The sequence below is a fragment of the Lissotriton helveticus genome, chromosome 3_1 (assembly GCF_964261635.1).
Source record: "Lissotriton helveticus chromosome 3_1, aLisHel1.1, whole genome shotgun sequence".
Taxonomy (NCBI): Eukaryota; Metazoa; Chordata; class Amphibia; order Caudata; family Salamandridae; genus Lissotriton; species Lissotriton helveticus.
The window spans coordinates 1648698411-1648714037 of record NC_136061.1 but is presented as its reverse complement, the minus strand read 5'-3'; the positions used below and the strand labels follow the sequence as shown (position 1 = coordinate 1648714037).

The 15627-nt window shown below is 42.2% G+C and overlaps 1 protein-coding gene across 2 annotated transcripts in view; it reads left to right on the top strand.

The window, feature by feature from the left end:
- Positions 1-15627, top strand: part of CEP70 (centrosomal protein 70) — a 505009-nt gene that overhangs the window by 203431 nt on the left and 285951 nt on the right. For both annotated transcript variants that reach the window (XM_078682403.1, XM_078682404.1), the window contains exon 12: positions 7823-7937. In XM_078682403.1, the coding sequence (XP_078538529.1) occupies positions 7823-7937 (115 nt within the window). The remainder of the gene's footprint in view (positions 1-7822; positions 7938-15627) is intronic.

Below are 15627 nucleotides of genomic sequence, written 5' to 3'. Positions count from 1 at the left end.
CAATCAGAGCATTTGTATAGCGCACTACTCACCCGGAGGGTCTCAAGGTGCTGGGGGGGGTCCGCTACTGCTCGAATAGCCAGGTCTTGAGCTGCTTCCTGAAGGCGAGGTGGTCCTGGGTCAGGCGGAGGTGGGTCGGAAGGGAGTTCCAAGTCTTGGCGGCCAGGTAGGAGAAGGACCTTCCTCCTGTGGTGGCTCTTCGGATGCGGGGGACGGCGGCGAGGGCGTGGCTGGTCGATCGAAGCTGGCGCGTGGGAGCGTAGAAGTTGAGGCGGCTGTTGAGGTATCCTGGTCCTTGGTTGTGTAAGGCTTTGTGTGCGTGGGTGAGGAGCCGGAAGGTGATTCTCTTGTTGACCGGGAGCCAGTGTAGGTCTCTCAGGTGTCCGGTGATGTGGCTGCGGCGGGGGATGTCCAGGATGAGTCGTGCTGAGGTGTTCTGGATCCGCTGGAGTCTCTTCTGGAGTTTGGCGGTGGTGCCGGCGTAGAGGGAGTTGCCGTAGTCCAGACGGCTGGTGACGAGGGCCTGGGTGACCGTCTTCCTGGTCTCGGTGGGGATCCATCGGAAGATCTTGCGTAGCATTCGCAGGATGTGGAAGCACGACGAGGAGACGGCGTTGACTTGTCTGGTCATGGAGAGGGAGGAGTCCAGGATGAAGCCCAGGTTGCGTGCGTGGTCAGTTGGTTTGGGTGCGCTGCCCAGGGCGGGGGGCCACCAGGAGTCGTCCCAGGCGGAGGGTGAGGATCCCAGGATGAGGACTTCTGTCTTGTCTGAGTTCAGTTTCAGGCGGCTGTTCGACATCCATTTGGCTACTTCTGTCATCCCTTCGTGCAGGTTGGCTCTGGCGGTGGCGGGGTCGTTAGTGAGGGAGAGGATCAGCTGGGTGTCGTCGGCGTAGGAGATGATGTTCAGGTTGTGCTGGCGTGCGATGGCTGCGAGGGGGCTCATGTAGACGTTGAAGAGAGTTGGGCTGAGCGAGGAGCCCTGAGGAACGCCGCAGATGACTTCGGTGGCCTCCGATCTGAACGGGGGGAGGCGGACTCTCTGTGTCCTTCCGGTGAGGAAGGAGGTGATCCACTCCAGTGCCTTCTCCTGGATTCCGACGTTGCTGAGGCGCTGTACTAGGGTGCGGTGGCAGACAGTGTCGAAGGCCGCGGAGAGGTCCAGGAGGATGAGGGCCGCTGTTTCTCCATTGTCGAGCAGGGCTCGGATGTCGTCTGTGGCTGCGATCAGGGCGGTCTCGGTGCTGTGGTTGGCCCGGAAGCCAGACTGCGAGAGGTCGAGGGAGCCGTTCGTCTCGAGGAAGGCGGCCAGTTGCTTGTTGACGGTCTTCTCGATGACTTTGGCCGGAAACGGGAGCAGCGAGATGGGGCGGTAATTCTTGAGGTCGGTAGGGTCTGCTGATGGTTTCTTGAGTAGAGCGCTGAGTTCGGCGTGCTTCCAGCTCTCCGGGAAGGTGGCGATGTCGAAGGAGGTGTTGATGATGTCCCGCAGGTGGGGTGCGATGACAGCGTCGGCCTTGTTGAAGACGTGGTGAGGGCAGGGGTCTGTCGGAGATCCGGAGTGGATGGAGTTCATCGTGCGGATGGTGTCTTCGGTGCTGATCGGGGTCCAGGCGCGGAGGATGGTGGTGGGGGGCGGTGGTTCGGTCGTGGCGTGCGTTGGTTGAGTGCTGAAGCTGTTGTGTATGTCCGCGATCTTGTTGTGGAAGTAGGAGGCGAGGGAGTTGCAGAGGTCTTGCGAAGGGGTGATGTCGTTGTTTCCGGTGTTGGGGTTGGAGAGCTCTTTCACGATGTTGAAGAGTTCCTTGCTGTTGTGTGCGTTGTTGTCCAGTCGTTCCTTGAATGCAGTTTTCTTGGTGGCGCGGATCAGCTGGTGGTGTTTTCGGGTGGCGAGCTTGAGGGCAGTCATGTTGTCCGGTGTTGAGTCTCTGCGCCAGGTTTTCTCGAGTGCTCTGCAGTTCTTCTTGGAGCTCTTGAGTTCGTCGTTAAACCATGGGGCTTTCTTGCTGCCGGGTTTGCTCGGCGGGGTCTTCAGCGGGGCGAGTTCGTCTGCGCAGTCGCTGATCCATTTCGTGAGGTTGGTGGCTGCTTGACTGGGGTTCGTTGTGCTGGTGGGAAGGTTCTTGCTCAAGGACGTAGTGAGCTGGTCTGCAGTGATCTTGTTCCAGCTTCTGCGGGGAGCCTGTTGCTGGTGATGGTGGAGCGTGGTCCTTCTGAAGCTGAAGTGGACGCAGCTGTGGTCCGTCCATGGGAGTCCCGTGGCGTGGCTGAAGGCGATGTCCTTGCTGGAAGAGAAGATCGGGTCGAGTGTGTGTCCGGCGTAGTGGGTGGGGGTGGTCACCAGCTGCTTGAGTCCCAGGTTTGCGAGGTTGTCCAGCAGGGTGGTGGTGTTGCGGTCGTTGTTGTTCTCCAGGTGGAAGTTGAGGTCCCCGAGGAGGATGTAGTCGGCTGAGGGGAGGGCGAGCGGGCTGATGAAGTCGGCGATGTCCTCGCTGAATTGTGTGCGTGGTCCCGGGGGTCTGTAGATGAGGGTGCCTCTGAGGGTGGTCTTGGGGTTGACGTGGATCTGGAAGTGCAGGTGTTCGGCGGGTGCGATGGTGTCATCGGTGTTGGTCGTGATGCGGATGGTGTTCCTGTGGATGATGGCGATGCCTCCTCCTGTCTGGTTGACGCGGTCCCTCCGTGTATCTTTTAAAGACATTCTGTTTTTAAATGTTATCTTCGGTTTGTCACCAACCAAATTGTTTAAGTTAGCATCTCACTTGAGCATTGCTCTTGATTTTGTGTTGTGACCAATTTAAACAAATGCAGCCTTGTCTGTACGTAATCAGATCTAGCAGTTGGGAAAAATGATAAACTAAGACTCAGTGTTTCTAACTTTATCAGTTTCAACTCTGTTTTTTTGCCATATTGTGAGCAATTGTAATTAGGAAATTGAATCCCAATAGTTAGTTTGGTGCATTTATTACTCCTATACTAAACAAGGGGAATAAGGCATGCATCCCACTTGACAACTGGCATATCTCTCGGCTTGATGTGGTATCTTAACATTTTGGAAGAGGGTTCTGATGTACTTTTGAAGAGTGGGCACGTGATCGCAATTTGATCATACATGTAAAAGTGGGCTCTAGACAATGGCATCAACCTCTCTTCATATATTAGAATGTTATTATGATTAAAATATCAAAAGAAGGAGTGCTATGTTTGTGTTTTGTTGATTTCAAATCACAGTTTGTCAAAGTTGATCACAATTCTCTAAGTGTAAGCTGGCTTCCATAGGGATTTTAAATGGTCTTCTATCACTTCCAATTGCATTCCACTCAGATGCCTGGACCCAAGTGAATTCAGGAAATAAAGGAGACCGTATAACAACTAAAATCTGTGTAGACAATGGTCTAGATCATGGTTGTGTGCTTGCAGCAATATTCTTCTTATTTATCTATGCTACCCAGCCTCACTTAAGTTGGACAATACTAACCCTGCGTGTTTAGGTTGCTCCTCCTTCAATTAATTATTATATCTTGACAACCAGGGTATTTTGGACCAAAGAGCAATCAATCTACAGGAAAAATCAAATAATCTCAAAATATTTTTCATTCAATAAACTAGAAATAAATATAAAATGAGTCAAAGGTAATGCAAATGATGAGGAGAAAACCTGCTTTCAAAAAGGATCTTTGGCTCATCTTTAATAATAGTCTGACTTTTAATGAACATCATAAACAAGTAGCAAATGTAATGGGAAACATGTTGGGTCATCTTTATTTTAAGTATATAAATTGTGCATCACCTAATGCCGTAGTGTTATGTTATTAATTTTTAAGATAGTCCCAGTTATTGCCCGTCAGGAGATGAATATGATAGTTGGCCAAGAAAGTTGTGGTACACAGACCTTCTTTACCTCTCATCGCACCATCCGCTCCGTCTCCCTCACAGGGCAAACCTCCTCTCGCAGGGGCAGGTCCTACACTTCCACCTCCAGAGCTTGCACCTTCATGCCTTTCAACTGGGCAACCTGAGCTCATTCTCTCTCCCACCGGATGTGGTGGATGTTATATTATCATACCAGAAGGCACTCCACCAAATCTGTCTATTCTGGTAGGTGGGCCAAAGTTTAGTAAGTGGTGTGGCGAGAGATCAGTTGATCCTTTGCAGGCCCGTTTGTCTGATCTTCTGAGTTTATCTCTTTCCCTAGCACAACAGGATTGTGCAGTAGCTACGGTTATGGGCTACTTGTCTGCCTTGTCCGCTTTTCTCTGTTAACCAGATCAACCCTTGTTGTTTAAATCTCTCATACTTATGAGATGCATTAAAGGTCTCACAAATAGGTTTCTTCCCACTCCTTTTATCATGCCTCAGTGGGATATGAATTTGGTTCTCACTTTCTTGATGGGTTCACCCATTGGACCATTACATAGTTGTCCCTTAAGGTTCCTAGCGTTTAATACAATATTTTTGGTTGCAATCACTTTCACTAGAAGGCCTGTAGCTTCAAGCCTCCTTTTACATCATTCCATGCGAATGAGATGGTTCCTAGGACCAGAGCTGCATTCCTGTCTAAGGTGGTCACTCCTTTCCACCTAGGGCAGTCCATCACTTTACCTACTTTCTACCCTCCCCTACCCCTTCTAAGGAGGAGGAGAGACTTCATCACCTGGACCCCAAGAGGGCAGTCAGTTTCTACCTAGACAGAACCAAGGACTTTAGGTTGGATGATCAATTCTTTATTGGATATGTGGGCAAGATGAAGGGCAAGGCTGTTCACAAAAGAACGCTGTCCAGGTGGATCATCCTGTGTATCAATATCTGAACAGGACCAGAGAAGCAGGCAGTTCTCCACGGTAAAAGAGTGAAATGATTGTTTCTACCGGGAGGACATGACGAAAGCGCCCCATGTCCCACAAAAAGCTTTTAAGAGAAAACCCGTCATCAGACAAGGAAATAGAGTTTGAAGATACAGTACGCCTATCGTTTCAGGACACCCAACAAACTATAGACTGTTCAAATTCAGGAGAGAAAACGAAAAATGAAGCAAATCACTACGCTGTAATAGACCCCCACATGATTATATCCAACGGATAGTTTTAAGGGTGATCTAACTGACCCCAGAAACTCGACAGACAGAACGTAGTGTCTTGACAAAGGTGGCCTAAAATCATATGTACCACCGAAACGCGTCGACGCATTTCAAAGTATAATTCTTCAACTCGGACACCTGTGTTGACACATTAATAGACTGTGCATAACATATGGGGGTCAGATTGAGTTTGAATATACACTCAGTATTGCACAATTGAATGTCTCACTGTTGTCTGTCTCTGTAATTTGTTTCAATTTTGCAGGTCAATCTTGAACCCTATGTATTTTGATCATTTGTCTTACTTTTTTAACTGGTTTTATTTGTGTAAGTGGTGCTATTGTCCACTTGGTATTTTAAATAAATTGTGTAATCTAATAAATTGTAATACAAACATTCTTTGTATAATTGTTGTTGATTTTATGTATTGAACTACTTGCTTGGAGTTTCAAATTGTTTTATTGTATATTTTTCATGGGAATATCCTTTGTATATTGGTTGGTTAACCCTACTTCCCTTGATTCTAATTTAAGGGGTACCTCTCATTATTTCTACCTATCAATATCTGCTACGCCTTGGCCAACAAGAAGCCTCCTGAAGGTATTAGAGCTCATTCTACCTGAGCTAAGTCTTCTTCTGCATTAGCTAGAGGTGTCCCCTGTGGTAGACATCTGCAAGGCGGCAACTTGGGTCTCCCGCCACACTATTGCAAAGCACTATTGCTTGTATTCGGAGTTGAGGAGGGATGGCCATTTTGCACGTTCTGTGCTGCAGGATTTTTTGGTGCAGGCAGGCACCCTCTGCCGTGAGCAGGACTGCTTGGGGTTTCAATTCATAAGGTGAGGAATCCTCTGGCAGATGTATCCATCAGAAGAACAAGTTACTTACCTCTGGTAACTCTTTTTCTGGTGCATACAGTTTCTGCCTGTGTATTCCTCAGTGATCTACCCGTTTTCCTGTTGCATGTCTGCTTCTACCAAAAAATAATCGATGTATATCTTCTTTGACTTATTGTTGAAATCATGTGTTGCTTGACTCTAGGAAATGTTTAAGATGAGAAATTTCCAGTTCTGGCTGTGTTTGGATACTGGACACTTGAGAAAATATTGTCAGTTCACCCGTTGGCCTCAAAGGCACAGAAAAAATGGGTGGAACTGATATCAACACTCCAAGGTCTTTTTATGGCTCCGATAAAGTCATGTGGAGTTGTGCGCGCAGCTGTTCTATTGTGACGTCCTCATCGATGTGGGTGAGCTGAATGGAATGCTGCGCACAGGTGTAATTCATAAGGTGAGGAATCCACAGGCAGATAGTGTATCCACCAGGAAAAACGTTATCGGAGGAAAGTAACTTGTTCTTCTAGCAGCCATATAATCAGCCACTTAGTAATTTACAGACTTTTCAGGCATGTAGACTCAATGAGTTTTCCACTCCACTGGGTTAGTTATGAAAATATATTTCCCTTCCTTACCAAACTTTCATAATGCCATATAAATAAATTAATCTTCTTGCTGGTTTTCTTCACTAATCCCTCCTCTCTAGCAGAAAGACCTTCACGTTCCCTAGATGTAATATCAGTTCTGAAATTCTACCTAGTCAGAATGGTTGACATGAGAAAATTTAACCAACTCTTTGTGAGTTATGGCCCACTTCTTAAGAGTCTACCTATATTCAAACAGTCCATCTCCAAATTGTAGCTTCTTGGATTTCAGTTTTTGCAACGAGCTGGCCAACAAACTCTTACCTGGCAAGCCCAGAACTTATTCAGCTGGAGGGAAAGTGGCAATAGCTGCCTGTTATAGAAATGTCCCTGTGACAGTCATTTGTAAATTTGTACATGGATGCCCATCCATAGTTTAACCAAACATTACTGTGCCTTTTATCAGACTCCAGAATGGAAACAAGAGTTGGTCAGACTGCTCTCTGACGCCTACTTGGTTGAAGTGTCATTGGCGGGTATTTTAACAAATTCTCATTTCTATTTAAACCTGAAACGTGGTTAGTTGTGCTTGGTATTCTATTCTAAAACATGACCTAAATGCAGAAGGAAATGTTACTTCCTTGATATCCTGTTCTGCATCATAGGAATCTTCCTCAGAGTTATGAATAACCCATCCTCCTCTCCGGTCTTGACTTTTCAAGCATGACAATTTCTTCAGTCAATACTATTTAGCATAAACTCATCAAAAATCACAGAGACTGTCATGGAACCACCAGTACAAGGAATACCAGGACACACACGTTGCTGACTCCTTAAAGAAACTGGCTTGTTTTCAGCTTCTCTTGGCATTTAGGCTACTTGTTCCTCTATCAAGCTTTACCTGTTTGAACTTAAGAATGATCTATTTACCAGTATGGAGAGCAAGTGACGTGATGCTGTCTTATGTACATGATTGGGAATTCATAAAAATAACCGGCATAGGATTGCCGGTTGTAACTTCACATAGAGTGCCAGATCTCATCTCTTTTCTAAGAGTTTATAACTTCAATAAAAGTTCCTATGATGCAGAACTCAGATTTTACGTAAGTAGCATTGCCTTCTAACGCTGGGCTAGATGCAAAACTTCATTTTTACACTAAACACAGTTATATTTATCCGTTCCAATTAGGGTCATTATGTATAAGTTGTTGTGTTGAGGATAGCCAATAGATCCTGTATGGATTCAGCCATCTTTTAGCTGTGTTAGAGTTTGTCATCTGTTTTTTCCTTTAACAACTTCTCTAATGTATTTATTATAATTGCAGTCTACATGGGGTTTGTTCATCTAAGAAAGCAGAAGAGAAAAAAGGTGATTCGGAGAGCACCAGAGTAGAAGACCTAGATTACCTACAGCCCAACATTTGCAGAGGATACCTAAAGGTATATTTGTGACATTTAATTCATTATTTGATGTTCCCGATTTCAGCCTTTGCTTTCCCACAATCTTCATGTCCTAGTCTTGGATTGCAGTTTATGTGAACATGACTTATGTTTTGAATTAGAAGTCTAGAGATATGTTTTCCACAACATCAAATGTAAATATCCATTATAATCTCCACAAGAACAAGTTCTGGATATACCTTCAGGTTAATCACGTGGTAGGTTGTGAAGAATTGCAATTCTGCCAAAGGACTTTGTGGCTGAAAAATCCTTAGATAAATACATATCCATGCTATGACTGTATCGCGACATTATTTAATGGGGGATACATATGGCCTGCTTCTAGTCAAAAATGTATTTGACTTTTGACTATATTGCTAACACCATTGGCTGAGGGCAAGAAACACAGCTGGTTGTTTGTGCTTATGGTAATAACCTAACCTGACTAAATCTGATTTGATAAAAACCCTTTTCAGCTTGGCTGCTAAAGCAATTTTTTTAAACTATACTTTATTGACTGTAGTGTAATGCAGAACAAAATGCCTCCAGACATGTATAAGACTCCTTGACCCTCAGTGGCACATTCCATCCATCCCAAATGAGATTTCATTAAAATGTTCAAGTTGTAAAGACAAGGACTTCCTTTTACTGAAAGCCTCTGTCAGCAGCCTCTCTGTCATATACCTCTTCCCTAGTCCAATAGGGCAAATCCTGTCGCACAGCCTCAACTAACAGTAAAAAAATATAAAAGAAATTTTCCTGTAGTTCTGCGATCTTTGTAGTGAAGGAATTATTTCTTGATCTACAATCTTCATTGGACCTGTATCAATAATGACATATTAGTGCTCAGTTGTGCTCAACAGCTATGATGTGGAGCGCCTTTAGTGGGCTACATACAGGCCAGCTATCTCTGTTAGTGTTTAAGCAGCTTCTTCTGGAGATTAAGAGGCTCCTATCAATGCAGTTGTTCTCTTGGAAAATAGACTGAGATATGACATTCAACATTGCATTATGTTTAAAAAATATCGCGGTATTGTCCTTTCTTGGTATGCTCAAATCAGTTTCTCTCCCAACATATGTTAAACAAACTGACTTTGACCCACTTTCTAGCCACTGACCAAAAGAATAACTGTCTGTATTTACTGAACCTACGTTAATTTTTTATTTGCCTGTCCCACAGGAACACAAGACCATAGTCATGGCTAAGCTCCACCGTGCCTCTTTATAGCTCAATCTGGTAAACCATATGGATTAGTTACAAGACAAACATTCAGTCCAAACCTAAACCGGTCCATCCCTACCTTATAACTCTGAGACAGTGGACCAGTGCTCCAAACCATCTGGTGACCTTCTCCTTCTGCCTAGCTTGGCCTTGCATTACACTCATTGGATGAATCTCTCTATAAGTGCCTCAAAGGGACAGTTTTGTCCTTTCACCTAATATATATGAAAGAATAAACTGGTAGCACTGGAGCACCCAGCATCACAGCCTTCTTCTACACAAGGAGGCACTTACTCCCCTCAAATACGCTGGCTGGAAGTAGAATTGTAGAGGTGAACCACCCCCTAAGCATATCTTTGCTGCCTGCCTGACACATAACTTTACTCTCTCAGTAAGTGGGAACTTCATTAAGAAATCCTCACCTCTATCCTGGAAGCTAAGGTACGCTATATTTGCCTTTGTAGCCCACTAGACCGCCAGGTGCCAATGGTTTGATTCTTGGATGGACTGGGTAGATCCGTGGGTGATGTCCTGATTTTTCATTGAACAGGGTGTTTATGTATGCCTTGCCTCCTAATTATCTGATTTAGAGAGTCCTTCAGGAAATCAAGGTCAGGCGCAGATGCCAGCCTAATAATGAGGTTTGTCAGTGATCATTTAGGATAATTCTATACTCTAAATTATGTACCATATATGAATTAAGTTAGTAAGCCACTTCAGGACTGGGGTTAGAAATAATTGTCCTTGGTAGGCCCTTTTAAATAGATTAACTGTCTATTCTTCCACAATGTATTTTTTTTTCAGTACAAACTGTTCCCTGCATATTCACTTAACAAAAAAATAATCCTCCTATTTTATATGCCTGTAAAAGTTTTAAAAATAGCAGGGGCTGCACTCGATATGCAGAATGAATAAAACATTTATACTCGATATGCAGAATGAATAAAACATTTATAAGATATTAAATTAGGTTAGTGCTAACAGCCCAGAATATAGCTAACATTTAAAATGTAATCTTCTAAAAATGATCTTCATTTAGTTAACCGAATTCCAATCTTCTATTTCTTTTAAGAGGATTAATAAGATTTTGTGTGCCACTTGAGTTCGAAAAAAACAAACAACTCTGCACTCTGCAAGTGTGCTCTATTTGACCTTTACTAATTCTCTTAAGGTGCCTGATCTAGCAAGTAAAACACTGTTTTCCCATCTTATGATGGGTATAAGCCCTCTCACATCAACACTAATTAGTCCAAATTCAAGTGTCACTGCTTGGACTGGGGTCAACTGTTTTGAAGAACCAAATAAATGGAATATTTTCCCTTCTGGTTTTATCTAAAAATGAAAACATTTGATGATGGAGATATTCCATTTAATGAAGTGGAGTGGGTGGAATTTTTGCTTATAGACATCTCGTAGGTGTAAGTTTCGTCCCCAAGACTTATATAACTTACCCATTTCTCCACTATGTGCTATAGCTTTGGATAGATGTGATTTATATGTATTACTCAGATTAGAAGTTACTGATGTTCTTAAGTAATATACATCCTTACCTCCTCATCCAGTTCTTTTTCTTCTAGATATCAATTAAGAGGTGTTACTTCATCTTTTTTTCAAAATAATATTATTTTTAGTAACTACAAGTAAGTACCGAGTCTAAAGTTCAAGAGGAAGACTCTGTTCCCTTCCTCTGTAAAATGTACACCATCTCTCCTATAGATGCCATGCATATTGAAACGCTGATTGTTGTGGTATATGGAACCCATTCTATAGTCTCGGAGAAAAGCAGAAACCGATTTATTCACATGTTACCTAGCTTTCTCAATCTGTGGACAAAATTGATTGGACCAGTTCCATTTCTGCCTTTGGCATATGTTAGAATAGACAAAGGCAGTTTGGGGGAAAAGTAACATCAATTCTTCAAAGATGTCCTTCATAAGCATTTCCAGACCTACCCCTGTCAAAGTGCCTAGGTCATTGCCACCACAGTGCCAATTATAAGGTCAGGGTGTTGGAGATGCAAAAATGATTTCACCAATGGCATCAATTGGTGCCACTTTAACCCTCTCTGTCCAATCCATTTAATGTCTAAATTTGTCTAAACCTTGGTCTTTGTGAATTCCTTTGTGTTCTGCATACCTTTGGCTCCAGAAAATATAGCTGGTCTCCCACAATCCACACTCTAAGCATCTTGAAGGGAGGTCTGGATGGACTCGGATGGTCCCTGTAAATGAAGTGGCAGTTTGAAAACTAAGATTTTTCTAAAATGGTGGATAACATGCAGTGTTGATAAAAGAAATGATTGGTTTGACGACATTCTACACTGAAAACTAGGGTGCATGTTTCTGTTTTTTATAAGCATGATTCTTATTGGTTAACAAAAAGTGATTGAAAAGAACATTACATAGGATAAGCTGGTATATTGAAAAGTGAAGCACACTTGCTGTTTTGATTAGCAACATTGTGTGATGAACTTTTGACCTGTGTGCTCAGCTAAGTGTTCCATGAAGTGTTTCTATGGTAACAGGCAGAAGGCAGAATGGGGGTAGTGTTGAAATTTATTGGATTGACATGAGTAACCAATAGAAATGTAATGTAGAAAGTAATGAGATTTGATGTGAAGGTGTATATGTGTTCAAAATGAGAAGGAAACTGTGCCATTCTTTGGTTCTGATGAGAAGTGTTCAAAACAGAGATTATGTATAAGAAAATCTGCTGTGTGACTGATATACTTCTTATTCTACAAAACAATTGGAAAGGCGAGTTATTAATTTGTGAGGAAATGTATGTGGTGCATTTTGATTTTAATCCGACTGTGTTTGTCCAGCTAAAGTGCAGGAAATACTTTTTGTCTCTAGAATTTTATTGTGAGTGTGTGTGTGCATTTAGAAAGTATTCTGAGATAAGCATTTGTGTATTTTATGTGTTTGCAGACAGATAACTATGCTGTTCTCGTGTTTTGGTAGAATTAGAAACCAGTTATTTTTTATTTATTTGCAAAAATGACTCCAGTTTCTACATTAAAATGCAGTACTCCTTCTAGACTATGAAATGTGTTTTGGTAAAATGCAACGGATAGTGTTGTTTGTGTAGAATCTCACAGTGAGTCGTGTGCATTTAGGAATTATTCTGACAGAAGCACTCTATACTAATGTGTAGTAGAACATTTTGTGCAATGTGTAGAGTCACCTAAAGTCTTGTTGAGTGGTAAATGTGTTTTGGTAAAATGCAAGGGATAGAGTTGCTTGAGTAGAAGCTCAGAGTGAGTCTGTGCATTTAGGAATCACTCTGAGAGAAGCATTTTGGTAGTGCATGTGTTTCCTGACATGTAATTGATTAAAAACATATTGTGTTCTCACATTTTGGTAGAATTAGAAAATAGTTATTGGTTATGTGTTTCCAAAATGAGTTTATCTTTTATAGTAAAATGCAGTTATGAAATATATGGAAAGGATGCTTGATGTTTTTGCAGACAAATAAGTACATGTAGTCTTGCATTGATACTATCCCCAGTATGATTTCCTACACTACATAAACACCACTGTACCACTGTAAACCCTTAATCTACCTCCAGTACGACCACCTACACTACCCATTCACCACTTTACTACCCTAAACCTTAAATCTACCCCAGTACAACCTCCTACACTACCCAAACACCACTGTACTTTCCTAGAGCACTACCCTACCACGACCCCACCACTACAGAAACACCACAGCACTACCTTAAACCCTAAAACACTATCCCTAGCATGACCCGTACAGTACATGTACACCACTGCACTATGCTAGAACACTATCCCAGCATGACTCCCTACACTACCCATACACCACTGCCCTACTGTAAACCCTTAATCTACCTCCAGCACGACCACCTACACTTCCCATTCACCACTTTACTACCCTAAACCTTAAATGTACCCCAGTACAACCTCCTACATTACCCAAACACCAGTGTACTTTCCTGGAACACTACCCTACCACGACCCCCTACACTACACGAACACCACTGCACTACCTTAAACCCTAAAACACTATCCCTAGCATGACCCTGTACAGTACATACACACCACTGCACTATGCTAGAACACTACCCCAGCATGACTCCCTACACTACCTAAACACCATTAAACTACCCTAAAGCTTAAATCTATCACAACAGGACCCCTTATACTACCCAAACACCACTATACTACCCTACTACTGCATTTATAAGAAATATTGTTATTTGTCTAGAATCACACTGTGAGTCCGTGTCCATTTGGGGAAAGTGAGAGACAATGATTTGGTTGGTGTATGTGTTTGCAGACATATATATACATGTACTCTTGCATTGACACTATTCCTAGCATGATTCCCTACACTACACAAAGACCAGTGCAAAACCCTAAACCCTTGATCTACCTCCAGCACGATCACCTACACTACCCATTCACTACTGCACTACCTTAAACCACTACTCCAGCACAACCGTCTACACTACTCAAACACCATTGCACTACCCTAAACCTTAAATCTACCCCAGCACAACCTCCTACACTACCCAAACACCACTGCACTGCTGTAAACCCTTAATCTACCTCCAGCACGACCACCTACACTACCCATTCACCACTTTACTACCCTAAACCTTAAATCTACCCCAGCACAACTTTCTACACTACCCAAACACCACTGTACTTTCCTAGAACACTACCCTAGCACAACCCCCTACACTACACAAACACCACTGCACTACCTTAAACTCTAAGACACTATCCCTAGTGTGACTCTGTACAGTACATAAACACCGCTGCACTGTACTAGAACACTACCCAGCTTGACTCCCTACACTACCTAAACACCATTTCACTACCCTAAAGCTTAAATCTATCACAGCAGGACCCCTTACACTACCCAAACACCACTATACTACCCTACTACTGCATTTATAAAAAATATTGTTATTTGTCTAGAATCACACTGTGAGTCAGTGTCCAGTTGGGGAAATTGAGAGACAATGATTTGGTTGGTTTATGTGTTTGCAGACATATAAATACATGTACTCTTGCAGTGACGCGATCCCTAGCACGATTCCCTATACTACACAAACACCAGTGCACTACCCTAAACCCTTAATCTACCTCCAGCACGATAACCTACACTTTCCATTCACTACTGCAGTACCCTAAACCATAAAACACTACCCCAGCACGACCTCCTACACTACTCAAACACCACTGCACTACCCTAGAACAATACTCCACAACGACCCCCTACACTACACAAACATCACTGCAGTACTGTAAACTCTAAATCTGTACTGTTGGTAAACGATAGTGACTGTTTATGTACCATGTAGTAATCTATTTAGTAAAGTAAAAGTGAACCAATTATGAATTCACTCAGTGTCTCTCCTTGTAGTATTGTGATCATTTTCTTAATATGCATGTACTCATAAAGTGCTTCAGGTTTTAGTTTTATGGAATGCTTCAAACTGGTATGTACTATGAATTTACTGCTGTTACCAACTTCACAGTTGTGCTTCAGGCCTAACATTTCATAGTTAGAATTTCTATGGAATGTGTTTGTATAGTAATAAAAAAGTATAATTTTAAAGTTATTAATAATTATTTATTTATGATTATTTTTTACAGATACTGTTTATCATCATTAAAAATAGTTATCATGCCAAAGAAAAAAAGAAGAAAAGCTCAGAAGAAGGATACTTACTTGAAAAAGAGTCAACCACAAGTATTGGAAGACCAACATAATGTGTCTAAAAAGAGAAAAATGTCTGGTAAGACCACAAAGGATTTCATAAAAAATATTACTAGATTCAGAAAAAAAAATGGAAATGTTCAAAGCAGTGAAAATGTTCCAAACACAGAAAAAAGTGCAAAGATTAGGAAAGGAAAAAAGGCAATGTACATACAAAGGATACAACTTGTAGTAAAAGAAGAGAAAATCAATATAATGAAATGCTCAAAAATATATTTTACAACAGAGTAGTCTATAATTTACTGAAACATACAAAGAAATATAGAAAGAGAACACTATTTTATAAAAAGAAGCATATCGAATCCGTTGTTGAAAAGGCTTTTGAAGTAAAGAGGAAATTATTCATTTTAATATTAAAGAGAATTCGATCACTAGATAAACCAATCTATTTAATGAAGGCCAAAAGTAAGATGAAAAGAGTAATTAACAAAAGTAATTTTTGTGATATTTTCTTAGGGCAATGGAAACACAGTTCAAGTTCTGAGCCTTTTTTTATTGAAGAGTTATTTACAGAGCAATGATTTGTTGCATGCAGTTGACACCAGTGGTCGAGATTATGAGGTTAGAAATGGTTGTCCAATTGAGAAAGAGCAAATGGTTCCTAGAAATGCAGAAGAAGTGAAACTGATGAAGTTCTAGGCAGACGTCCTAAAGCCCCAGTGTACACTTCGGATTGTAGTAGTATTTGTAGTGTACAACAAGAATCTATTG